Source organism: Bombus bifarius, unplaced genomic scaffold, assembly GCF_011952205.1.
Source record: "Bombus bifarius isolate JDL3187 unplaced genomic scaffold, Bbif_JDL3187 scf7180000009243, whole genome shotgun sequence".
In the NCBI taxonomy this organism is placed as follows: domain Eukaryota; kingdom Metazoa; phylum Arthropoda; class Insecta; order Hymenoptera; family Apidae; genus Bombus; species Bombus bifarius.
This window is the reverse complement of record NW_022884989.1, coordinates 3,075,692-3,102,542: the sequence shown is the minus strand read 5'-3', so window position 1 is coordinate 3,102,542 and position 26,851 is coordinate 3,075,692. Positions and strand designations below refer to the sequence as shown.

General features: G+C 37.7%; 1 protein-coding gene across 13 annotated transcripts in view; it reads right to left on the bottom strand.

The window, feature by feature from the left end:
• LOC117214741 (protein unc-13 homolog B-like) overlaps nucleotides 1-26,851 on the bottom strand; it is a 371,198-nt gene that overhangs the window by 20,339 nt on the left and 324,008 nt on the right. For 10 of the 13 annotated variants that reach the window (XM_033461044.1, XM_033461046.1, XM_033461045.1 and 7 more), the window contains one exon: nucleotides 14,076-14,182. In XM_033461044.1, coding sequence (XP_033316935.1) covers nucleotides 14,076-14,182 — 107 coding nt within the window. Of the gene's footprint in view, nucleotides 1-14,075; nucleotides 14,183-23,992; nucleotides 24,100-26,851 lie in introns of all 13 variants that reach the window. The other 3 variants (XM_033461037.1, XM_033461041.1, XM_033461043.1) reach the window with 1 other exon arrangement.

Sequence of the window (26,851 nt, the reverse complement as noted above, 5' to 3'; positions counted from 1 at the left end):
GTCTAATTTCTACGATTCCGCGTCGAATTCGAGTGTTGCTGCTCTCTAGAACAGATCGAGGCGATGAAAGGCCTCATTGTCGGCGTTCTCTCGACGCGAATGTCCTTTTGTCTCTTACTTTCCACCGATCGTTGCGCAGCTCTCTTCATGTTTCCGTTGTTGAATATCGTGGAGCTGCCACGGGCCAGCCGCGTTTCGCAGTTGCCAGCAAACGATTTTAATTTGCGCCCACCGAGTCAAGAGATTTGATTACTGGGGCGGAAACGGAAGTAACGCCGACTGTTAGCCAAGCTACCCTCTCGCCCAAATACACTTTAACTCTTCCCATTTCCATTCACCCTCGTTGACTATCCCAGTTTGCTCCAATGCGCGTGTATTATTTTCACGCAACGCTCCGTGGGCCGATTTGCAAAGCATATCGTACGACGTTAAGAATCTCGTGCTCACCACAAGAGTTGCTATACCTGCGTACGTAACGTATAACGACCGTGACCTGTACCAAGTTGATTTGGACGGACTGTAGCGGTAAATGTTGCTTTTTAACGAAATAAATTTACTAATGGAAACACGATAGAATTTCACTCGTTGGAATGAAATTTTAATCCGTAGCCGATTAAATTGATTCGATTATATCGATTGAATCTATTTGTTCGAATTGTATATTTGAATTTCTGTTAGATGAACGAAAAGTTATAGGTAATGAGAAAAATCAGTGAATTCCAATTACACGAATTTGGACGCATCTCTTTGGATTTACGTATTTTTCTTCTTCAGATATACCGTTTTTAACGTTGTTCTTCAAAAATATTATTCTTCCGAATGTCACGTTTCAAATTCAAGACTCGTGTCGCTGGAAGAAAATTTAGGAAACCAACAGTGAATCTACCGATCCTCGTAGCACCATCCTCGTAGAAAATATACACGTTACGCATGTACGCTTATGGTCGTAAAATAACTGGGTTTTAATTCCTATGGAAGAATAACTCGAATTTTGTGCGTATTCGTTGTACCATAGCGATAAGGACAGCGAAAAAATGTCGAACAAAAGATACACGACGCGAAACAGAATAAATCGGCATTCAATTCTTATGAAAATTCTACTGTAAGTAAACGTCATACTTTCAGTATATAACGATATACACCGTAGGCGAAGAGCTTGAAGCTCCCGCATATTTTGCAATTTCTTGCATATCTTGAATATTTTACATTTTACAATCTAATATGTTTATCCGTTCTCGAGAACGTGGGCTAGAAGTTCGCTACTCGTTCGGAAGTAAAATATTCGCTTTCATTGGGTTTAGGAAATGTCAAACGCTCTAACGAGATAGTATTCGTTTAATTACGAGATTCGAGCGTTGGTTGTACGAAATCTTGTAATCAGGCCAGATGTTTGATATTTCTCGTGAATCTGATCTCGTGTTTCAAGGAGAACAGATGAGTCGCTTTTATTAAAATTAAGAAACACCATCGGACATCTAAAGAATATGATTCGAGCCTCGTAAACGAAGAATATTTTTTCCACCTTTTCTTCGAAGTTATTCGTCTGAGAAACTTGTTGGATTACTTTTCGTTCACTCTGTTCCTGTTTCGCTATTATTCTTCTAGAAATCTTCTTTCTGTTTTTTATACATATATTTCGAGTCTCTTCTGTTCGTCGTCTCGTTGCTTTCACCCGGTTCTACTCGCTTAATTTCACTGAAAATTCGTTAAGTGTCTTTCGTAGTGGATATCCTCGCTCAGTTTTCTACAAGATATGGTTCGAGAATTTTGTTGACAAAATTTCGTGGCGTACTTTAGCAGAACTCCGTTTGAAACGAATGCCTTGATAAATGGTCCTCTGACCATCCCTTCCTTCGTTAAGGGACCAATCCTTCGATAAATTCACGAATTTACCGTTTCAGAGATAATTAACTCCGTATTTTGGATTACATCGTAATTTCACAGTAGATGTTCGATGCAGCTTCCATCAGAAACTACACGTATTGATGTCACGTATCATGGATAATCGCATGTATTCGAACATCGTCTTCTAACAGGATTGTGCATGTTAGTTATCCCATGTTTTAGATCAAAGAGTTTACATCGATGTGAGACGCTTTACATAGGTAACCGAAAACATTAAATAGAAGTTGCTTATTGTTACTACTACCAGTATCAAATTATATTTCTTTTTATGTCAATTGCCCCTATGTGCTCTGTTAACTTGTTTGTCAAAATGTAGGATTTTTTGCAGAAATTTTGTATCCACTCAAAAAGCGTTCAGATTCACTTTCCTATGCTACAATTTAACCTTCTATAATGTAAGACAATCTACAAAGTAAATATTTATATGTCTATATCTTTTACGCTTTGTTTTCTGTTATATTGTATTAGTATTAGTTGTATATCATTTTTCCGATACCAGATAAGAATATTTGTAAGTATTACTGATGGTTATTAGATTTCAAATCGAAATAAGAAATCCGTAAGATATCTGTAATAATTATAAAATATTATAATTTTTGTTTTCATAATCAAATAAAATTCTACATACAGAAAATTAAAGTACTAACTTACACACAATCCCAGTTGCTACGAAACGATTAGCTTCGAGTATTAATGTTTCCATTACAGCTGTTTCTTCTACCACCGCTTTCAAATTTGTCTAAACCATCAGAGAATAATATTTTCTAGTATCGGCATTTATAAACAAATTCAGTAAAATTATAAACAAGAGTTTCAAGTACAAATATCTTCACTACAGCCCTTCCTCCACTTCAGGACTGTCAAATTGTACAGAATTTGTATTTTTAAAGTCATCTTGTATGTTTTCCTTTTAATTTAGCGCAATAAATTATCCAAATACCTAATTGCATCGCAACAAGTTTACAAAGACAAAACGCTGCTCCAACTCGCTGCACCATCTTGAAGATCTCTGCGACTTTCACGGTGCGACGTTCTCATCGGTGAACCATCCGTCATAGCGAAGTTTTGACCGCGGATGGCGTCCGACGGCGCGTGTAGCACAGTTCAGAAAGAGGAAAAACTGTTGACCCGCTTCGTGACGAGACAGCAATTACTCTAATGATCATTCTCCTACTCCCGGCAGGTTTCGTTTCTCTTTGCTCCTTCGTCGCTCGTCCTTCTTTTTCTCTCGTCTTCCTCTCAGAAACACTTTAATTGCCGTAATCGCTCCATGGCTAAGATCGCTATCCTTAATCTCTGAATCTTCCTCCGTTCGTGACATGCTTTCACGTTATTTAAAATCTTATCGATGAAGCGTTACCGCTTCTGGTTTCTCTTTATTCGACAATTGTTGTTAACTATTTAGTTTCACGAAAACGAATATGCGAACGGAAAGATGGAAACGCGTCTTGATGGCAAGTAATAATTTAATGCTTTAATTATCCAATGGTCAGATATAATATTTTTTTAAAAAGGATCTTTAAACGTCTTTGACGTAAGTCTGCGATAATCTTGAAATATTTTTGAAATTACATTGGCTTTGAAATATGTCTTTACGACGACACTGAATAATCACGAAATAATGTTGAAGCGCCTTTGAATAATCTTGGACCGTCAGTTCTTTGAAAATCACGCCAAAAAGCTGAAGTTATTCTTTGACTTTCAAGTATTGACATTTTTCAGTACTTGCTCGGTTTCTCTAAAGTCAAATAGAATTTCGCTTCGCTACAGGCGCGATTCACAATAATTGTGTAATTTCGTTCCAATGTTTATCATTTCAGTGTCGATGGTCAAAGGAAACATGACCCAAATATCATAGCCAATTGTCACTTTCCTCTCGTCGTTCCCTGTTCAAACGAATCGTTAAGTTGGGAAACGTTTAATCGAGCAACTGCTCAGAACGAGTTCTATCTTTTAACGAGCAGTAGCCGTAAAATCAATTCAATCGGTCCAGTATCGATTGGCTCTCTGTTCGACCCTCTAGAAATCAGCAATTAACGCTACTAAAGGAAGATTTCTGCTTCTCGACAATTTTATGCTTACTCGCCATTGTTCTTCGATTCTTTCCTTTCTCTCTCGACGCTTAAGATCACAGAGATCCTTCTGTTCACGACTTTTACGATTTTATTTTCTGTACCTAAATCTCCCTCTCCTTATTTTTGTAAATTGGGAAATTTCTTTTTAAGCTGCGTCTTCTGGACTAAATCTCGATATTCGCTCCCTCTGCTTATTTTTGTAAATTAGGAAATTTCTTTTTAAACTGCGTCTTCTGGACTAAATCTCGATATTCGCTATTCAACATTTTTCCCGACTTTCTATTTAACTTTGCCTCGATCACCGTCATTTTGAACGAATCGCAAGCACAAGAATATAGAGCCGGAGAAGGTTGCTCAATGCAGGACGCTTCCTTTACGCTCCTTTTTCTTTCAACTTACTTAATACCCGCCACGTTCCTTCTTTCCTTTTTTCGCGGTTGTACCTTTCATGCTCTTAAATTCGCAGCCTCGTGGAAGCCCGGTAAAGTCGTTCATTTTTTCGACGCGAGAGAAGTTTTCGTTCGAATTCATCCGCTTACTAACGCGGCACATTTTCCTACGTCCGATTTTCAGCGCGTTTTGCCCCAAAGTTTCCTCTCATTCACTCCTTCTTCCAATTGAATTTTTTGCCCGCTAATAATCCTTTTCTTCGAGGTTATTGTATATAGCACCCCACCGTATATTTGCTTTTTCGTTTCTAAATGAGATGAAATGACAGTCTTGGTTATAGTCTCGAAACAGAATCTCGACCGCCGTTAATTTTAGTAACTACTGTACTTTAATCCTGCGACTATCAATTCCTTTTAGATAGTTAATCCTTTTCCTGTTTTAAGAAATCCCGGTATCGAGGAAAATATTAAAAGAAATTTTAATAGTTTTGAAATATATATACGCATAACTTCTAATTATTTTTCGCATTGGTGATTTATTTTCTTTCTTTCTAAATTAAAAAGCTTTTCGAAGAAAGATTAGCCGGAGGAAATGACAAAGATTATAGCATCTACGATAAAAGTGCCTGGAAAATACTCAGAAGCTTTCATGTTTCCCCACACGATCTTAAAGAAAAAGGATATACTACGTTCTCTTATGAAAACTCGTGGCCACCTCTTCTTTCCAATCGCATCACGAACGTGGAATATAGCGAAGCAAATCCGAATATTTAGAATAGAAAAATTCAAGTAACCTGCAAACAGAGGTGCTAAACGTACGAGAGAACGAAGCAGGGGAGATCAAAGAGACGCGATTCGACTATCTCGCCGTCTTTTCGAATTCTACGTGGGACTCTATATTGCCACCATTTCGTCCTCGTTCGTCATTCAAAGAAACGAAACTTATCGCAAGCTAGCGGTACGTGTGCCGTGTTTATTCTCGTTGCTTTTCTTTCCGATTTTCTTCTCGTTCGCTCGTTCCAAGGCACGAAGGCGTTTAAAGTTCGATTCGTTTTCTCCAGCGAGTTCCATCTTGCTCGTTTATCGACGAATCTCGAGAATCGGAGGAAACAGAGGAAAGGAACGTCGGTTTCGTTTTACGTTTCCTCGTGCTTGCTTCGACGAACCAGATCTTCAAGACTGAACGTACGAAATCGAATTAGCAACGTCGCGACTTCTGAAGGCAACTCACAGAGTGGACTAAAAATTTCCTCTCTTTTTTCTTGGCTAGGTTTTACACCATGAAGAAACTCTTTCTTCGCGGTGTCCAGAAAGAGAGAGATTCGATTAATGTTACTTTGAATTGCGCTAGTTGAAACTGTCGCCAGAATAAATTGCTGCTTTTACTTTTTTTCTCTCCGACGTTCCTCCCTCGGTGCGTTTACACGAGGCCAGCGAATGCTCGTTTTCGTTCTCCGTTCTTGTAAAATTAAAACATGAAAGTGGTAACGCGTGTCCGTTTATGCACGCGACGTACGAACATTCATAGAAATTACACCGAGCGTTTTTGAATGCGATAAAGACTATGCGAATGTTCCAGGAACGCTTTGATCGTTTTCACTGCGGGAACAGACAGCAAATGATTGCACGGCGTATTTTTGCAAATGTTAATTTCGAATTACTAAATGGCTATTTGCCGATTATTTTGCAAATATAAATAGAAGAAATTCCTTTAAAAGCTATCGTAATTGTCGATACGTGGCTAGTACTAAGAAGTTCGACTGGACATTTCTTATGCGATTTAATAATTTAATAATTCAAATAACCATTTTGTTTTATAGACTTCCTTCAGAAAGTTCCAAAAAATCCCGCTCAAACGTGTAAACGTAGTATCTATTAAACGAATCCACTTTTAAAAATTACATTTTTAATACCTTTCCTATCGTCGATAATACTTTGTTTATCTTCTGTTGCATAGAGTATCCGAGTAGAAGTATTATGATTTGCAAGTATTATAATTCCTTGATCATATTTCTTAAGGTTTTTAGATCGTCGTTATGTTTCTTTCACGATGAAATTATGGACTGCTGCTTGTTACGCTATTGCGTTATTGCCGAGAAGAATTTAATTATATGTAGAAGTATAGTTTCCAAGGGATTGTTGAATATACAATTTAACGCGATTACTTGAAATTTTGATAATAATTAAGAATCTTGCGAATTGTTGCATAATATTATAACTTGCGTGCCTTTATCGTAAATCACTTTACAGATTGCTATTCTCGTACATGTTCGCGTTGCTTACATTATAGATAGTTAAGGGCTTGTTTACTGTTAGCTTCACCATCTGCCAAGATCAATATGCCTCCATTTTCTGGCAACCTATCAATATTCCAAGTTACATCAATCATGGGAACACGGACAAGATTTCTATATTAGCAACACAAAGTAGTAAGTCTATTTTCAGTCGGAAACTAATGCTTTGTTTGGAAGCATTGTAGTCTGAATTCAAAGTAGTCTAAACCATTGCCTTAGTCTGAATTTTTAAGTAATTTTAATTAACAATAAAAAAGATCCTTTTGCTATACCGATTACCCATTCGTATTAATGTTATCAACGACAATTTAAATTTCAGTTTTGCTAAATCCTAAAGTTCATCGATATTTTGAATTAGCATCTTTCTCTCTCCCTCTCGACAGGTTTCATTAATTTCATAAAGCTATCATATAACCGTGTAACGCGATATCTTTCCCATTTTATTTGTTTAAAAACACCAATCGAAAGTTTGTGTAATAAAACTTTGAAATACCTTTTTCATTTTCGAATATTTATATAACGACCCCAAATTGTTTTCAGCGATGTAAATCCTCCAGAAATTAATAGAAACAAAACTAAAATTTCCAATGTAAGATCGAACGTTTTCATTCCACTCTTATCTCTTCTCACAGAATTATATTGCGTTGGCAACTAAGTGATTGCGGATTTTGTCAATACCACCTAATGACAAACTCCGCAATCACTTAGTTGCCAACGCAATAGTTACGTATCAAATATGAGATTAGTAACAGATTGTTTTTATTAAAAAAAAATTTTTTCTCAAAGAAATCGGCAGTTTCTCGTTCGTCGGAGAGCGGCGCAGACAGTTTTTCCCGATATTCACCCCCATGTTCGTAAATTCACGTGTTAGGAGAAACTTCGTTGGCGGATTTCGTCAGTCGCGGCTTCTCACGGGAATAACACGCAGGAAATCGAATTTTTTCGGAATCTTTCCACATTCTTTTCAATCCTATCGACATTTCAACGTTATATCTTGTGTCAGAGTTGGAGCAGTCGGTGAAATCTTCCGGGATCTTCGCTTTCTGTTTCGTCGCATGAAATGCTTTTATTCGCGTCGTTCGATCATCGATTCGTCGAGTAAAATATCGAGATCCTCCAACGTGAAATACATACAATGTACTAGGTGAACAATAAGTTCGTTTGCATTCCTCTGTATTAATTTTATTTGAAATATATTTATATGTCGCAGATGAAAGAACATCGGGATTTCCCGTCCGGAATGTTGGGAAAAAGCCCAATACCCTAGTCCAGACTTTTACTATAGCTACACTTAAATAATAAAAATAAAAAATAGTTCTAATGTTCCAGTCTGGCTTTATGACGATGGGTTCGGGCTCGAAGTGACATAGCGGGTCACTGGACGTAGCCACGATCACGGGAGGGACGTGTACTTGACAGAGGTGTGGAATGATTATATGGCTCTCCTTAAAAACAAAGATTCACCCGAGAAGTGGGGACAGCAATATATAAGGGCAGCTTCATTTGGATTACGGGTTAGTTAGTTAGTCGTTGGACGAATTGCTGATTGCGTTATCGAGAAAGTTACCCGAATCGTGTATTACGTTTGTACTCGTCATCCCGTGGACCGTGGATTCGTTATCGAACCTGAATTCGTTGTCACCATCGTCTCGACCATCCTATCGCCGCTATTACTCATAGCCTCTTGTAGTGTCCACATTTGTACCCATAAACATTAGCTACATCCGCGACGGTAAAGTAAGTAAAGGTTCATCGAACGCCCCCAAAATTCCAACCTGACTCCGACATATACAACTGGTAATTTTTATAGATGGAGCGTGTATTGTTTTGTTTTTTGTAGCTTCTTCAGGCCCGTGTATCGATTAAGCATTGCGAGTATCCTGTTATCCTAAACCGTTTGATTTTTATACAGAAATACGCGTACATGCGTATTTTTAGCAGAGAATTCTAGATTATGCAACTATAAATATTTCGGTAATTTTCAACACATAACGTTGTAATCATTTTTATTGTATTATAAAGTAAGAAAAGAATAGTGTTAAAGCACGAACGTTAATTTTTTCACTCCATTATCGTCAATGATGCAATTACAATTTATTGACTTCTATGCCACCTTTAATTTGTTCGGCATTCTGTTTTAGCTGTAAGTTAACTGCGTTACATTTTATATTTCAAGAGTAACGAGTGCTGTGTTTGAAACGACGATCCGAAACTTGACGTTTTTCATCACGTTTTTCGCGGACTTGTCGATATTTTATATACAGTTGAATAAAATAATTTGTCGTTCGTTTGAACCGAACTCGGTAAACAATATCTCTTTTAAAGAAACATTTATCCGTATAATCTTCGACGTCCATAAAATTTTTAAACGATACAGTATAAAAGTATTATAGATCACAAACGATATTATCCCAATTTTGTTGACAACCTGTAGATATTTCACTCTCGTAATACACGAACACATCTGCCAAGACCGATCCATCTCAGTGGCATCTTCCAATCCTTCATCCCAAATACATCTGTCAACCTCTTCAAATTCCTATTACAATTTTACGCCTTCTTCCATCTCGCCGTTTTATCTTCCCATCGTCGTCCTCACTGTCATCGTGATTCCTTATCTTTGTGGCGTGTGATCAAGTTGAACTATTAACTTGAAATTTCTTCTCGCACCGACGATATGAAAAACGCTGTTGGCACGCACATGCCAGCGTAGGCGAGAATTTCATTTGAAAATCAGGATAAATACAGCTTTTCTTTCGAAAGACAGATAAATTCAGGAAACGATACGCGATTCGTATTTGCTTAGAAAATATTGTTACGAGTATCCAAATTTCTATCGCCGATTAAACAGTAAGATATTTCAGTGCATAGAGGCATAAATTTCTACGTCTTTATCCTTATTTTTCACTGTTCTTAATTAAACCCTGGAATTACCAACAACGTGAAATTATGTAACGTGAAATTGATACTAAAGCAAGAAAAATGATATTATATGAGAACTACACGCGACATCACGGCAAAAATAAACTTTTATCTCTATATTCTACTCGTCGAAAAAAATGTAACAACAATTCCACATAGTCCCTCCCCTACTCGATCGATCCTTCATCCGCGAGATGAATGATACTCGGAAAAATGCATGCAACTATGGGTCAGAGTACGAAATCGTGTCGATGAATTTCATGGATTCGGAGAAAAAATAACGGTTAGGGCGGAGGTCGTGGAAGCAAGGGTGTGCGAGTAGAGACACAACCAGGCTGTACGTTGCATACACACAGGTGAATAGGCCGCGAGGACTGCACGTGTGCGCTGCAGCCGCTGCACTTCCCTGTACGTTGAACTATCGATCGTTTCGGGGCGGACTGCGAGCCTTCTCGCACCCTTGTGCTTCCTCTTCCTCTTTATCCCATGTCTGGACAAGTCGTTCGTGGACTTTACGAAACTCTTTCGCTCGTTTGTTGTCCCTGATCTTCTCCTCTCTTCCGTTTGCCGCCTCAGTTGCGTTGAATGGTCGTAATAGAAAGATGTTATACAGCAGCAACGTGGCCTGTCGGTGTTGGTTGTCGCCCTGTGGCTCCAGCATTTAACTTTACCAGACCTAAATACTTTTTACCAGAGAAATTCTTACGACGAGTTGCGGATTCTGTTCGCTTCATATACGAACGACGACAGCAATCGTGCGCTAAATTGTTTGAATGTTACGTACGAGAGGTTTGAAAAGCTTTGCTAGTATCGTGATATTAAATTATCTTGCGTTTATATGTTATACAGCTACAAAAGTCAGTTTTATTGTAATTTCGTATGTTAAGAAATAAATATGTTATTAAGCGCCATTATACAAAATTCGCCTTAATATTCCTATCAAAGTATATATCTTCAAATTCGTTAAAAAATTTCAGTAAATATATCAAGAATATTCTTTGTATCGTTTTCAATTTTAATTTTAGGGTCGCGTTAATTACAGTTCGAAATTATTGATATTTGATACTTGGCGTGTCTTTATCAACGGTCCTATTCCGTTATTACACTTCGATTCGTTCTATTTTTCATTTAAATGTATGCAATTGTTTTATATGTCCTTTTCTCTCCTACGGAATTCTGTTTCGAAGAAGTTCCCTGTCTCCGATAAAACCAATTACTCGTTATCGAAGCTCCATTTTTCCATGGCTTCTTCTCTTCCGTGATTTTTTCCCTTAAAGCGGGAAACAGATGATAATATCGTGGAGAACGAGATTGAATTTGACTGATCGAACGTTGCTAAAATGACACATCCTTCTTCTTCGACAGTTGCGTTTAACAAAAGTTGCCTTCTTCTTAAAACAGGCTATTTTCTGTTTCACGATCTTGGTTACATCGCAGTCAAAGGGAGTAAACGTAATCGATTTTTTGACATATTTCTCGCCGTTATTTTATTTCTTCTCCTTTTTCAATCTTGTTTCCGCGTATCTCGAATTCTTGCTATTTCCTTTTAATATAACAATTTTCTCGATATTTCTGTAACTTCCATTTCGTTTCTCCTTTATTCTCTCCACTTTTAGCTTTATCTTCGTGTGTCATAAATTCTTTTATTTACTTTGACATTAAGGAATGTTAAACATTCTTTGATAGATTATATCATATAATAGTGTGCGGTATATTATATTATAATATTATCGTTCTTTCCTGAGTAATCTGTGTTGTTTATCCTCGAAATTTTACTCTTGAAGGTCCTGCTTTTCTCGAAAAACCTCCCAAACATTTGACGTAGAAATCAACTTTTTTTTTTTTATTATTTAATTTGTACTTTACAATTTGTCCAGCTGGACATTTGGTAAATTTTTCTAACTTAATTGCTAAATAACATGTGGATGGCTACCCCCAGTGGGATACCATCTTCGAATTTGATTATTTTATTTCTTTAGTGAGGTGAGTGTTTGCTTGTTAGGCTATGTCCTTTGTGAGATCTGCAGAAATCAACTGTACGATGATCTCGATAAATATCTTAAATTTCTTCGAAGCCTAGAAAAGTAAAAAGTTAGGCTTGTTCACAAAAATGAACACATTTGTACAAAAATAATCAGCAAAGAGATATGTCTAAGTGCGAAAAATTATAAATTCTCTTTGATTTATTTTCAACTATTTTACTTTCTCTCGTCGAAATTACAGTGCGCGGTCCGAAGCTACGAACGTCATTGTTTCTAACTTTAATAATATCCCTGCAACTGATTTCTGTCATTGGCCAGAATTCGAAAAATAAAGCAATTTTCCTAGTTTGCCGATCCGTTGGTGTGTCTTTTATACACGCGGAACGATAATCGAAATGTTCAAACGCAGGCTCTTTGCGCTGATAACACGGCGTTTTCTTCTCTTTTTTTTTTTATCGTAACCTGAAAATCAACTTTTATCTCAAAACGTCGTACGTACATTTTTCCAATTCTCGTGAATTGATTTTTCTTACTTGCGTGATACCCCTTCCTTATCTCTTTCGTTTCATTTTTGTTAAAATTACAGAAAGGAGGATTTATATTCCTTGACAAATAGATGTTTCACATTTTAGCAATTTCTTAACATTTAGATTTCTCATTTGCTCGAGAGCGTAATAATATTTATTAAGAAACCGAGTGGAATTTATGTCGTTGACCATCGATTTTGATAAAATTCCGTAGATCTAGATAGAAATCCGTGAAAGATTTAATGCACGCTTGTACGCTTGTTTAATCATTGAGCAGTTCGTAAAACGTTTATGCAAAATAATCACGTTCTAGTAGTAGCATAGTCGATGGATTATTGCGTGTACTATTACTATTATTCTTGTTTGCGGGTAATATGAGACTATAATGATACGTACGTGCATGTTTCGTTTTCATAGAATTCATATCTACATTCGCATCTACATTCGGTTCACATATAAAAGAAAATAACAGAATTAAGAAAAACCTGATAAAAAATTATAATTCCTAAAATTTCTAGGAAATAATATTTCTATGAAATACGCGTTACGTACCTAGCAAATTTTTAATTTCTTTTATAGCTTCCTAACGAATAAAGTTATATTTCTATAATCGTCTGCAACAATTACCAACAGTCGACTTAACTCTATAAGATTTATCGTTTTTCATTTCCATAATTAACAAGAAAGTAAAAATGGTAAAAAATCTACTTTGAAATATTTCAACAGACACGTGATTAATCTTTAATATCCTAAAAAGAACCTACCCTTAAGCCATAGAAAAAATGATTTTTATCATATTTCGTTACTTTAACGGGCGCTCAGAAGGTTAAAGTTTATAGATTATTTGTAAAGACTTTGCGATTTTATTCTGCTTGGTTTCGTTTATACGTAGCGTCACGATTTTATTGTGAAGGATGAACGAGTAACTACGGGAACTACGAAAACAATCGCGAAGTGTCTAAAGTTGTCAGGCGGAATTACGTGACCAATACCGTCGAATGTCTCATCGATCTGGAAACTTCGCACCGCAAATTGCTTCGACGTGGGGTTTAGTTTCTCCAGCTTCCCTCGAATGCAGAGTACACGAGTCGAGATATCGGACGCAACGAGGCGTGATCGATGCGGTTCATGATTTATCGTGGATGATTTTGCGGCTGATCAGATCGAAAATCGTGCGCAGAAAGACATTGGATTCCTCCGTAACGTGATTTTGTGCCTTATTAAAAGAGAAATGTCGACCATTCGCCAACCGGCAGCTTTCGAGGCGTTACGGTTGCCGTATAAGCTTGACAGGTGTTGTTTGTCAAAATTATCGTTGCCAGAGATATAACGTATTTATTTCAATTTTCATATTCCGAAAATACGAAATTTCGAAATTTCGTAGTTTTAAAAACTCGAACTCTCGAACGATGCGTCGTATCATTGGATGATAGGCGATCGGAAAGAGTTTGGCTTCTGCTATTTTATTTTAACGTACCTCGTTTTGATTTGTATTCCGCATCTTACACGATAACCGAGTATGACGAGATAGAATACAAATAAAACGAAGATATACATTCGAAATGAAGTTACCGAGATCTAATCGAAACCGTCGCGGTCGTGTACGATCCGTATCGAATTTGAAATTTGCAATATTTGAAAATCGTTTTACAGTATAACATTTAAAATATCATCAGATTGCCGGAAATTTGAGACGAGCCTTTTGAACGAGCCAATCTGGAGCGAAAACAATAGCGCGAAGAATATTCAGGAGTCAAAAGAAGGTAAAAAACAGGTTGTCAAACAGGTACGGCGAACCGTTCTCCTCTGGCTGCGATCGCGCGACCAGGTCCAATTCCATAAATTCTCGTGTATGAAAAAGCGTGTGTCACGTGTGTGTCACATTTTACACGGCATAGAAACCGTGTCGTTCACGACACGGTCGGTCTCGGTGGGTGGAGTAAACTCTTAACTCTCTAAGGTATCAGTATCATCGTGTCACCTGTGATGGCGATCTTGCAGGACCACTTGCTGGTACCCTCAAGGACGATCTGTTCGGCCTGCTCGAGGCTGTCTATGTGCGTGTCCGGGTCGACTGAAAACGTCGTGCTGAAAAGAAGACAATGTCCTCGTCATCGGATCGTCCTTCGACAACCTCTCGTACCATATACGCTCGACACTCGTCGAGATCTCAAAGCTAAATCTCCTCTCGAACACAGCTCTCGTTGTAGTTAGTGGATCGACCACGAGGGGATGTGGTACCTTGCAGAGGCCACCGAAGGACGTGGTGTAGGACTGTCTCGAGGCGGAGGTCGTCGATTGTCGTGAAAACGTGATCACCCACAGCAGCGCCGGCGATTCAGCCCAGACTAGCGATACTATACGGCGAATGAATAGAGGAACCAGAAAGGCAATCGTGGTTCCTCGTATTCCAAGGTATAGGGATTCTCTGCTAAATAACTTTTGGCAATCGTCATGAAAGCATAAGCGTTTCCATACTTCGGAATATACCCAGCAGCACATTGTGTCGACATTGCACGCTGTGTGAAGGCAGTCGCTCTTTCTCTCTTTTTTTCGCTAAACGATCACGTGCTTTCTCACTGAAGGAGTTGCATAAGCGGGACCAGTATATTAAATAGTTTTTCACTGTAGTTTAGGAGCCAGTATTCCTTCGTTGCGTGTCTGCGTGTCGTGTTACCGTTGTTGTGTATCGATATATGGATAGACAATTGCGTTGCGCCATTGCGTACAAAGAGATACAAAGATATACAACAGAGCCGATCGGCTGTTTGTCAGTTTCTCGCTGTCGAATAGAACAAACGATACGATTATTCAACCGAGCCAAATCCATTGCTTATCGTCGTTCGTTACGATGTTAAGCCGGTTTCTCGGTTTTGATACGAATACGCAACGACCAGAAAATTGGGACAAAGTTGCAGGGCATTGCGCTGCATCGTTTTACTGGCCGATACACAACGGCAACGCGATACGAAAATACGCAGCAAATGGATACCGAGTTGATCGGATTCTGCGTAATGAAAGATCGAGGTCGTGGCCTCGGGAAGCTTCTCGTAACTGATTCATGGATGTGGTTGCGGAAGAGTTGGTCTAAGAAAGGGACGCGAATAAAAGCGATAGAAGAGAATAATAACAGTTGCTTCGGGACGAAAACTGAGAATTGTGATGGAAACGTGGTGTAGCAGAGAATGAGAAGAGAGTCGTTGCTGAATGAAGAGTGTCTGTGGAGAGGTAGCGTGATACTCGCGAGGAAACGGATCTAGAGCGAATTCTTGTCGGCTGACGTGGAAAATCGTACAATAAATAATAACAATGGAGCGGAGGAACGGATTTTCTCCGGCCACGGATATATAATATCATCTGAAAAAGAACGTGGATACGTTCAGTCAGATGTTGGTTGAGGATGAAACACGAATTTCTGAATATTTTTAGACTGGACCAAGGAGAGAAGATGTTCATGGGTAAGGACGAATCAAAGAGACAAATGGCTGCAACAAACCTGTGCAAATTCTTCTGTCTTTCTCTTTCGTTCTGATCCTTGACAGGATATCAGCTTACAAAGTAAGGCAACGACAATAGTGATAAATGCTTTTCAGATGAAACAGAACCTGGAAGAGATTGGAGGCCACCAGTTGCTGTACTTAGTTGTTTAAGAAAGATATCTTCCCTTAAATATCGAGGAATATTAAAAAAGATAACTTAGTGAAATATTTGCTCGTATTTACAGAGCTCAGCATCGGCAAAGAGACCAGTTTATCATTGAAGTTTTGAATAAATTTCCCTGTGATAAATATAATACGAGCACGTTCTCGTATCTAACCAACCACTGCTACCCGAAAATCCATTTTGCGGAAAACCATTTTGCCATCCAGCGAAATTTCTCTCTGAATTCGAGACAGTTCATTGGTAGAATCAATTGGTAGAAAAATTGGTAGAATCGAAGCTTTTTCTAACGATTGTAGTCCAATCGACCACGAACTGTTATCTCGTTGTTCGAACAAACTGTGGACGTTCACAATCCTGACGCTACCTGTTAACCTTCGCAACGGTGGAATTGGCATCGTCACATTCAGATCCGCTGCTTGTCAGTTTGGAATAAGAAACTTGTTGCATCGTGGATTATCGCCAACTTCGTATCCTCGTCGCACCGGACGAGACAACTAGCTTCGCGCATGAGATCTGTACATATCTCTACTTGATCGACACTTGAGAAATGGTAGATAAATTAAGAAGATCGACGAAGTGGCACTTTTGAGACGACGTTGATACTCTGTGTTCTCGTGTTAGGTCGAAATAGTAGTCTGCAGATTAATACATAATTTTTTTCGATGGAAAAGTAGGATTTGTTTAACCCTATTTGATGACAGAAACAAAGAAACGACTAGAAATTAGAGTTAGTTAGATTCTTCTAGATTTGGACTATTTAATTTTTTATTAGATAGTTTACCGAGTGTTTCCTTAATTGAAGTGTACCATCTGGACAAATATATACAATAAATGGACATAGCATATGATAATCGAGAATTAATCATGAAATATAGTTCCGAAATTGCGGTGAATATTCGGTGGTGCTCTAATAAATTTTATTAAACGTCGAATTATCGGATAATTTTCATTATCAAGTTGCACGATCTACTAATCAACCCATGATTATAACAATAGTGTCCCAGCAGAAAGCAAATATAAATAAGTGAAAATATTATTAATTCTTGAAATCGAGGAATATTCAGAATGTTATCAATTATTATGTGAATATATATCTCGTATATGAAAATCATTACCGAAATGCAAATTCATCGAGAATATTTCACAATTATTCAAACTATCGGGAGCGAACTAAAAGCATCGATTCGATAAGCATGTGATAATAATATTTAATTATCATTATTATCACTGGTTATTGCTCGACCAGCGATAAACACCAAGAAGGTATCATTCAGTATCGAGTCAAATATCGAAGAACTACGACACAAATGAACCTAACTCCCCTTTTTTCGTTGCAAGTTTTTCCTACTTTTAATTAACGATGGGAGCGACGATTCAGATAACGTTGATTATTTTGGACGAAGTTTATTTCGCGAATCACAATTTCCACCGACAATCCACGTACGTATTTCTTTCGTACAGCTTTGAAGAAGAACCAAAATTAGATGTCTCAGCGCTGTTTATGACTTGACCTGTCTCCAAGAAACTTACACGTTTCGCTACGATGATTACGAACTCCGAACGACTTTTGCTTTTTGGAGCAGAATGCAGTTGTGTTGTGTTTAACGCGCTGGATAAAAATATTTGTTTTAACGAACGACCTGTTTCGACGTACAGTATTTTTCTTCTGATATATTTACAATATTTTTTAGTACTTTCCTTCTTTGCCATCTGTGAATTTATTTTTATAACCAGATCCTTCTCTAGAATTTCTTCCATTGTATTTTAAGCCACTTTCAATGACAGAATTATTGATTTTGTTCCCGCTAAAACATTTACTGTGAAATTCTGTAACATGACCTAAAAAGAGGTGCATACGGAGGTTAGTCACGCGTGTCCTTAATAAACTTATCAACGAATGCTAAAACCAATCTCGATAATCCATTACACCCATTAGTTTATTAGAAATCGTACGCTTCTCTTCGAATATGAAATTTCTCTACCGGAAACTTCACTTTCTGCTATTATGTTCTTTCTATTTTTTCGTTAATTTTAGATTTTTTTCCCGACTAATTACAAAAACGAATATAATTTCCAGTTAATATATTCATGCCCATACTCATTTGAGCGATTTTTATTTTCTCCAACAAAATTGAATTGCACTGCTAATCACAAAAGTTTGAATTCTTCGAACTTTGAGGCTGTTTTTTCGATCTTGTTATTTTATATTTAAATTTTCTAGTCGAGATCTAAATTTGCAACGCGATGAGAACTAACGCAATTTACACGACAGATCGTTTCGTTAAACAATAATGGAACAGAATGGAACTTAATTCCCTTTGTTGCTCGATTTTGTGAACGTTAATTTTTAGGAGAAAACTATACTTTCAATGATAGATTTTTAATGCTTTTATACACGTGGCAAATTTTCCTAGCGGTTTAGTGCGACGTTTTTCTCGTATTCTAGAGACGTTACAACTGTAACTTTTACGGATGTCGCAAAGACTCTTGAAACGACGTTTTCAATCACTTACTATGACTCGTGAAAATGTCTGAATATTTGATTCTTCCTGTACTCTTCGATCATAAATATTGCGCAGCACGCATTGACAAGATCGAAGAATGAACCTGGTAAAAGTGACACAAATTTTAAATCGAACTTTTGAAACTATTTTCGAAATATATCGAGCAACTTACTGATCCCGAAGAATCACAGTTTTCTCTCGTTTTGAATCCTTCGCAAACCCTTAACAAGCGATTAATTACTCAAGCACAGTTTCGTCGTTTTAGAAAATAATTACTCGTCAAATAGATTACAACGTTACGGAATGAACACCAAAGATCGATCAAAATATCAAACGATAACAGTGGAAAGTTTCGAAATACCGAAACATCAACTATTCACACAATAAGATATAATCGACTCTATTTTAACGGCAGCCAATTCGAACATAGACCACAAATGTTAAACTGCAGAGTATCGAGAGGAAAATTTTGAGGATCGTAGGAGCAACAAATCCGTGGCCATAGATTACTCGGTGGTTGCTGCGGATCGTTTCCGATAAACGTCCGTATAGCATCGAGGATACTGACTGGTTAGGCGTTGGCTCACGTTGTCGGATCTATAGAGCCGGCTTAGCTTTGACAATGGCATGGCGCTGGTACACAGTCGAGCCACAACAAGTTGCCGTGTGACCTTAATGGACTTTCGATTGAATTCCTCCGAAGCAGAGGGACAGGCATCTCGCGTGATGGACAACCACACGACACACGATGCACACATATTCGTATGTATGCGCGTGCTTGACGAAGAAATTACGGTGCCAACGATTCAGTGGACAAAAGGTCCATTCAACGACGATTCATCATGCTGGCACCAAAAATGCTTATTTCCAGCTATCCTCCGATTTGTTTGCAATTTTATGTAACGATAGACGATGTGATTTGCAGTAACTGTTCGTGATGAATCGTAAATTTTCGTGATCCAATGCCGTTCAAGTCTCGTTCGGATTAGTTAGATTATCCGAATTCAGTCGAAAATGTTTTTAACAATGCGAATTTCTTACCTAGTTGCTTTCGTAGATTCTGTCAAATTTCTATGCTAGTTTCTACGAAATACACTATACTTATGCGAATTTATATTTTCTTACTCGATTCGATATTTTGTTTCAAGCATCAAACGAAGTTCACGTTCGTTAAGCTAACGGCTGGTCCGAAAAAGGCAGCAATTTCTAAAATCCAAATCTACAACTTTAGACTCGTACGAATGCAAGTTTCAAGTGAATTTAACTGGAACTCAGACAACTTCTGATTAATCCGAACGAAACTTTTCACTTGCGATGGTCGAACCTAGCCATCTACGATTTTTCGATGACAGTCGAGCGAATGTAACGATTGGAGGAATTGATTGACGATCATCTAGCGAACATACGCTTAGACAATATTACAAGCGTAATTAGCATGAAGAGGATCTGCGGAAGTTTGTTTGGCGATAACGATTAAAGGATGCTTTCAGACAGAGCCCTAATATGTCTTCAATTACAACGATCCGCACGTAATCCGCAAGTAATTGCACTGTCCTGACACAAATGAATAATGTTCACTTTTACCTTGAACCTTACGTCGTATTAAAAAAAGTATGCCAGTTTCATGATAACATCTAGCGTAATATCGGATATGAAATATCTTTCGGTGTGTATGAAACGTAGTTATCAATTACAACGAAAGTGTCGCTAATTACAAACCTTTTTCCCTTCAGCGCACATAATTTACTCTTCAAAGTCAAATCTAAACTTCCACAAACTCATCTTACGAACTGTCATTGGTAGCAAGGGCATGTAAAACTGACTTACGCGTTACCATTTCCTCCATTCCGCGGTATTCGTGTACAAACCTCCTGTGCCCTCTCGTCTAAGCTACGACATTTACATTTTTTCGAAAAGAATAAGGGTAGCATTGAAATAACTTTGGAAGAACTAGCGACGTTCCACGAAATTACTGTTACGAACGTTTCCTATTTTCTTGCCTCGAATCGGAATTTTAGTAAATCGGCTGGCAAATTGTGGATCGAGGACGAGCAGACAATTTCGCAAACTCGACTTCATCTATGTTTGTTGAGAACGAGTTTCGAGAACAGGAGCGAACGTCGTGAAATTCTGCCTTCTCGAGTGACAATAACCTATGGAGTATTCGTTCATTTTTTAAGGTAAAATATTTGAAATTTCTCGCGTTTCGTGTCTTTTAAGTAAAGTTACATTATGACAAACAAAGCGACCGAACAATGACCAGTGATAATTTGAAATCGAACGATGAGAAACAAAGATGGTACGAAGGAAATTTTCCCCAATTTTGACTATTCGACTATAGTATTTTCTAATCTTTCCTAGTCGTTCTTTCTTTTTTTCATTTTTAGGAAATAAAAAAATTTTACAAAACGCGATGTCTTTTCCGTTTAATCCACTCGATGTCAGACTACATAGTCTAAAAAATTGCTGCCCTAAAAGGTGCCAACAAGTCTAACTTCGATCTAATTTAATCTAATCCTTTTGGCAAATATTGAACACCAAGTGGATTGAACTAAGAAAATATAAAAGTTGTATAACGTTTTCTTATAAGTAGTTTCAATAATTTTTCAAAGAGCAACCCTTACACCTATTCCAATCCTATGAATTCTAAAAAAAAAAAAAAGACTCCAGTCGAACAGTAGAAATTAGGAAAAGTTGTTAAACTGCATAATTACCGAAATTTTATCCAAGGAAGGCAAAATTCTCATTCGAGAGAGGCGAAAGGTAAAATGACTGACGAAGGAGGGCTGTTTGAAGAGGTTGTGGTCGGAAGGTTAGGCGAACGTCCTGGAAAATGTAACCGCGATAATGGCCGGTGAACGATGTTGTTGTATCCAGAGACGAATGTAAATTATGCAGGTGACATATATGTGCGCGCGCGTGTGTGTATGTGTGTAACGATGACACGGTGTAACGCGCGAGCGAACATCGTGCGTGTAGGATGTTGGTCGGACGTGTGAGAGTAATCGGTAGGATTTATGGGCTACGTGTGCTCCAAGGAGGATGACGTGTGAAAAGTATGCACCCGTTCGTCACATCGCATGTACATGTCCCTTTTGGAATTACACGTTGTGTGCATGTACGTGTATACTCGCTAGAACCAGTGCATATAGAGAAATAAGTAGGTTGAGACACGGTCGGGAGACTCGTAAAGCGATTGCCTCGAGGGTTTACTCTGTTAAACGAGTATTTGTTGTTTGGGGGTTCACTTAAGAAGGTTACACGTACGTTAACTCTTTAAAACTGTATTAGAAGCGAGAGAGTACGGTCTAGAGATATGTATTAGGTCGTCCGAAAAGTCTCTTTCCTTTTATAAGGAAATAATGGATGCACAACGTTTCCCGTTTTATATTATTTTGTCGAATTACGTATGATCCATTTTGTTCTATCGAAATAAAGATCACAACGTTCGATAGATTAGGTTTCATGTTTGTATAAAGATGCATCGTTGTAAAAGACGTGTCTGTAAAAGAAAGACACTTTGCGGACAATCTAATACTTTTGAAGTTTTAAAGTTGCAAGGCGTTGAGCTTGATTAAATTGTGAATTTTTATGTAGATTTGTGGGTTTTTCACTTGCTAAGTATTTGTTAAAAATTTGGATATTTCACATACTTTTATTTTGTATATACCTTGTGCTCGTCTTTTTCATTTTTAGTCTACTTATGGCTACGTACATGTTATTTTCCATTTAACAAATGAATCGTTGAATCCATTTCAATTTTAAATTTATTTTCTTGATCTTCTAAATTTCCAATTAATAATATTTCTTTTGTTTTGTTTTGAGATATAGCCAAATTTTTATTAACCGTTACTGGTTATAGATACGTCTTCGTTTGAAACTTATCAAAGACTAAAAGAAATTCGATTGAAATGAAACTTTGATAAAACGACACTTGGATACATTTACTATTACCAATTATTTCTCAAACACTCTATCGTATACAATATGTTTTTATTGAAGATTTATTGGAAATTAAAAGAAAAAGGTTTGAGATTAAACTCCGATAAAAGAATATAAGCATGCAGATTATACGAATTTTAATAAGATCTTATCGCAAAACGGAACACGAGTAACAAGCATGTTATATTACTTCTAGCAAGTATACACAGTATTTTTCCAATTTAACGCGCAATCGAATCGAAAAAATGTTCATTTCGTGTGTAGATTGGTCATTGTCAGTGTTTTGCGATTAACTTTCTACTCGCGACTAACGCGTGATTTTTCTACAAGCTAGTGTCTCTCTCATCGACGCAACTCTATTTCCGTGAAGTAACATTTACAAGACTTTGTTTAAATCCACTCGACGAACCAAACATCTCGTCTAATTCGCGTAGTGTCACAGTTTCGCTATGTCAAAATATGATATGTATACATGACTTCTATGCACACCGTTATTTTCCCAAAAAAATTCATCAACAGACGCAAACTGTCACTCGCTACATCAAGACACATCGACACGAACAATGCAATCTACGAATCTTGCGATGTAACATTTGAACACTTTCGACCGGTGTCACGGAACGCAAGATAATTTTCTCTCTTTTTACAGGCAGCGATTCGTTTGTAAAATAGAAAGGAAGATACAGCGAAAGAAAGACAGATGCAGAGGCAGAAATGAAGAGCAAGAAAGATAGAAGCAGAGCAATAGGCAAAGAAAAGAAGAGACGTAGAGTAACGAAGGAAGAATAAGTTAACACGTTCGCTGTTGCATGGATTTTCATGAAATATGCTACACAAATATTTTTCATATAGAATTTTTTTTGCAATAATCCATACGTATAGAGAGTTACGCAATATTCAAACAAATTGCAATAGATATTTTCGTAATAACTGGCGCAAAATATTCTCATGTACGTGCAAAGCCTCGCAATATCGAACAAAATTTTTCACAAAAATTTCCTCATTATTATATTTTCTTTTCTATTTGAGCTGCTATAATGTTTACGTAAACGCGATACAGTGAACGTGTCGAAAGAGAAGCTTAATGAAAAAAGAGAGAATATCACGAGTGATCCGCGAAACCAAATTTCTCTCTCTCTCTCTTTCTCTCTGTCTCTCTACCTGTGTAGTCCTCTATTTTCATACAGATATGCGAAGAACGGGTGCATTCCCACAAAGGCACAGCCAAATTTCTATCACAATATATAGAATATATAGGTAATATATAGACGTGACAGTTAGTACAACACAGCAGCAGCCGGCAGCGCGTTAGATTCGACGATGAAATTATATTTAACGATCACAGATAAACAGGAGATACAGCAATGTGTCAGATAAATATGTATACGCGATCATGTGATAATAACATATACATATTGTTGTGGGAGTACAGAAACAGGATCATAGGTGAGGGGAAGAAGTAAAGGAGGAGAAAATAGAAAATGGAAAATAGAATAAAATAAGAACGCGGTGAGAAGTGGCGTGTAATATGACTTTGCAAATGATGATATAAATAAAGAAATAAAATATCAAATAATAATAACAATAATAATAGTAATAATAATAATAATAATAAGAAGAAGAAGAAGAAGAAGAATACATTGAGGCACACAGGTGGTACACACAATATGTATCGTATATAGAGAAGATAGATGTAATATAATCGAGCGCTGCACGTTTCATCGTTTTGTTGCACGGAGGGGGTGCATAACCGGCCATGACCGGCGGGCACAACGAGCTGGCCACAAACCTGTAATGGCGATCTTCGCGGACCACTTGCTGGTACCGTCCAGAACTGACTGCTTCACCGCCGACATGTGACCCGCATATGCTTCCTCGTCGACCCCGAAGACTGACCTAAACTCCGACGAGACTTTCTTTCACATGTGCTGTGCCAATGGCCTAGATCTCGTCCTACCTGTTTCATCTCTTTCTTTCTATTTCCCTTTTTCTTTTTTTTTTCCTTCACCCCATGTTTCCCTATCTTTTCTCTATCCTATCTTTTCTAACTTCGAGTCATCCGTTTCACTCGATTTTCCTTTAGTTTCTTTTCCTCTCGCACGAGACACGTTTCATCGTTTACTCTCCGACTAACGTTTTCTTTCTTTTTGCAAGCGTCGCGTGCAACGTGTAACGCGTGCTCGTCGTAATTGCATCACGGGATAATCCACTGCGTCGAGGGTTGCTAATGGGTCGCTGCTTTCTCTCCTCTAATTGCAATCGCATTTTTGCTCTGACCAAATGAATCTTGTTGCCACACTTGGTATTCTGATTTCGGGATTTTAAAATGTCGCCCTCGCGGAACCGGTATACAACTTTTCAGGCTGATTCTACGATTCTGAGTGACATGTTGGAAGAGAAAGTTTCATTAACGAGCTGTAAAGTTACACCGATGCTGTATTTTTATTAAATTCTGGATTTTTTTTTATTGTTGTTTAGTACTGGACGAAATATTTGGTTTTAAGGATTAAAGGTGATTTTGGAACAGCTTCGGAACAATTCAAAACATTTTTTATTACTTTTGCTGCTGTTTTAGTAGGTACTTTTAGAAATAAATTAAATCAACAACACAGGTTTCTCTAGCATAATTTTTGTTAATAACAGGAAATCGAAGAGCAACAATTCTTTTTCAAGTAATTCAAATACATTCTGTTCTTTGATGTTTCGGTCACCATCGTTTATGTGAGCAAAATCTCGTTGAATTTTTACTTATTACAATTTGAGCATACCACGTTGCACACGACGCTTTATTCAGAATATATCCCGATAAGATTTTTTCTCTATACATCTAACAATCAGGTCCAAGATTTTTGTTTACAGCTGAATTTATATACGTATCGTTACATGACAAGATCATATCAATTTCTACAAATACAAAGCTTCTTTCCATAATGAAACTAAAATTCAATAACGTCAAACTAAGATTATCCATGTTGTGCTCTTAAACAAAAGGACCCGTCGAAAGGACCCGAAACAAATTGATCGATCCGCGAAAGCTATCGAGGAAAAGAAACGCAATTTATCCAAACTTAAAACTGTCGAAAATGTACGCTTCGTAACTTTTCGACTGACAAATAACTCTGTTTATCGAAACGTCGATATCACGGTCTGATCGCGCATAAATCAACTTCCGTGCTACTACGTGGATCCATTTTATCGACGAATATTTTTCATAGAACGGATATTTTCAGCGAACATGCGCCCTTTTGTAATTAACGCGTTCGGGTCATCGATCAGACGGTTAACGAGGTCGTTGATTGTCCGATAGTAACTAAATTTTCTTCTACGTATCTTCGACCTTTCGAGAGCCATAGTCGGGACGTGCGACCAATGACTAGATATATTTACACATTTTTTTCTCACCCCCCCCCCCTCCCCCCTCAGAGAAGACGAGACCCGGCCTTGTGCATGATAGCGAGATTTTCGGTTCATTTCACACGTTCGTTCTCGCGCCTTTTTACCCTGGCTTCGCAGTCGCCATTGCCTTGCCCTTTTTCACGTTATGGACACGTTCAAAGAGATTGCTATCCGATTATATCGTGTCGGTATACTGTCACCATTGGATACGTTGCTTCCAATCCCGCTTTGTACACCTTGTACAATTTCACATTGCAGACCATTCATGTTAGGTGATATTGGACTGCGCAAAATCGCGAGACGAGGGAAATTTCGTGATGAGAATGTAATCGTGGTGTGTGATGTAAGGAATATTCGTTTTTAGAAATTATTTGCCCGTCTGTTTCGTATCTTTCGAATAATTCCTTCGATTATTTTATATTGAAATTATATCATATTCGTACAATACGAGCATGCGTATTTTCTACCAATATACGAGGAAAAAAGGCACGTGAAAGTTATCCATTTGTAAGATTGAGTTTTATAATTAGAAAAGTATCCTTTTTATTCTTGCTACGAAAGCGAAATTCTCTTAAATATAACTTTCAGAAACTGGATAGTTTCGTATATCGATCGTTGGTGCAATTATGTTCCTGTAAAAAAATACTCGAGTTCCGCCCAAACATAGAAATGTATTTCTATTAATCTGGGGTTTGTAGTTCTTAAGAACAAAAAGTCGAAAATTTTCATCTTTGAAAGAACTCGTTCCCTTGCTTTTACTCACATTTTATTTACACCGTGTAAATACAAATTTTCCGCGTTCCATCGCTTCATTTAGCGAGGATATCTGATTTTCCAGCGGCATGAGCGTGAAACGCGATGCAAAAATGCTTGATACAACGTTCGAAGACCGGTAAACACGACGCTGTACTTATTTCTCTGGTAATTCTCATTCGCAGGACGACGATAGCTGCTTCATTAACTAGTAACCGATGAACAAGCATGGAGTACCTTGAAACGAAACAACCATTGCGCGATGAATTATCCATTGACGTTCGATGGATCGGTTCTTAACGTATTCACGAACGGGGAAGCAGTATTAATTAACCCCGATTCCCACTAATTTATACACCCGATCGCTTAGTAGCTTTTATCGACATTTTAGATCGTGCTCATCGCTTCGAGTAGCGGATATTTCGATATTTTCAATTCTAAAGGTTGAAAGACCGGCTCCATTGGAAAGACGATGCTTGAATAATAATCGGTTATTAAT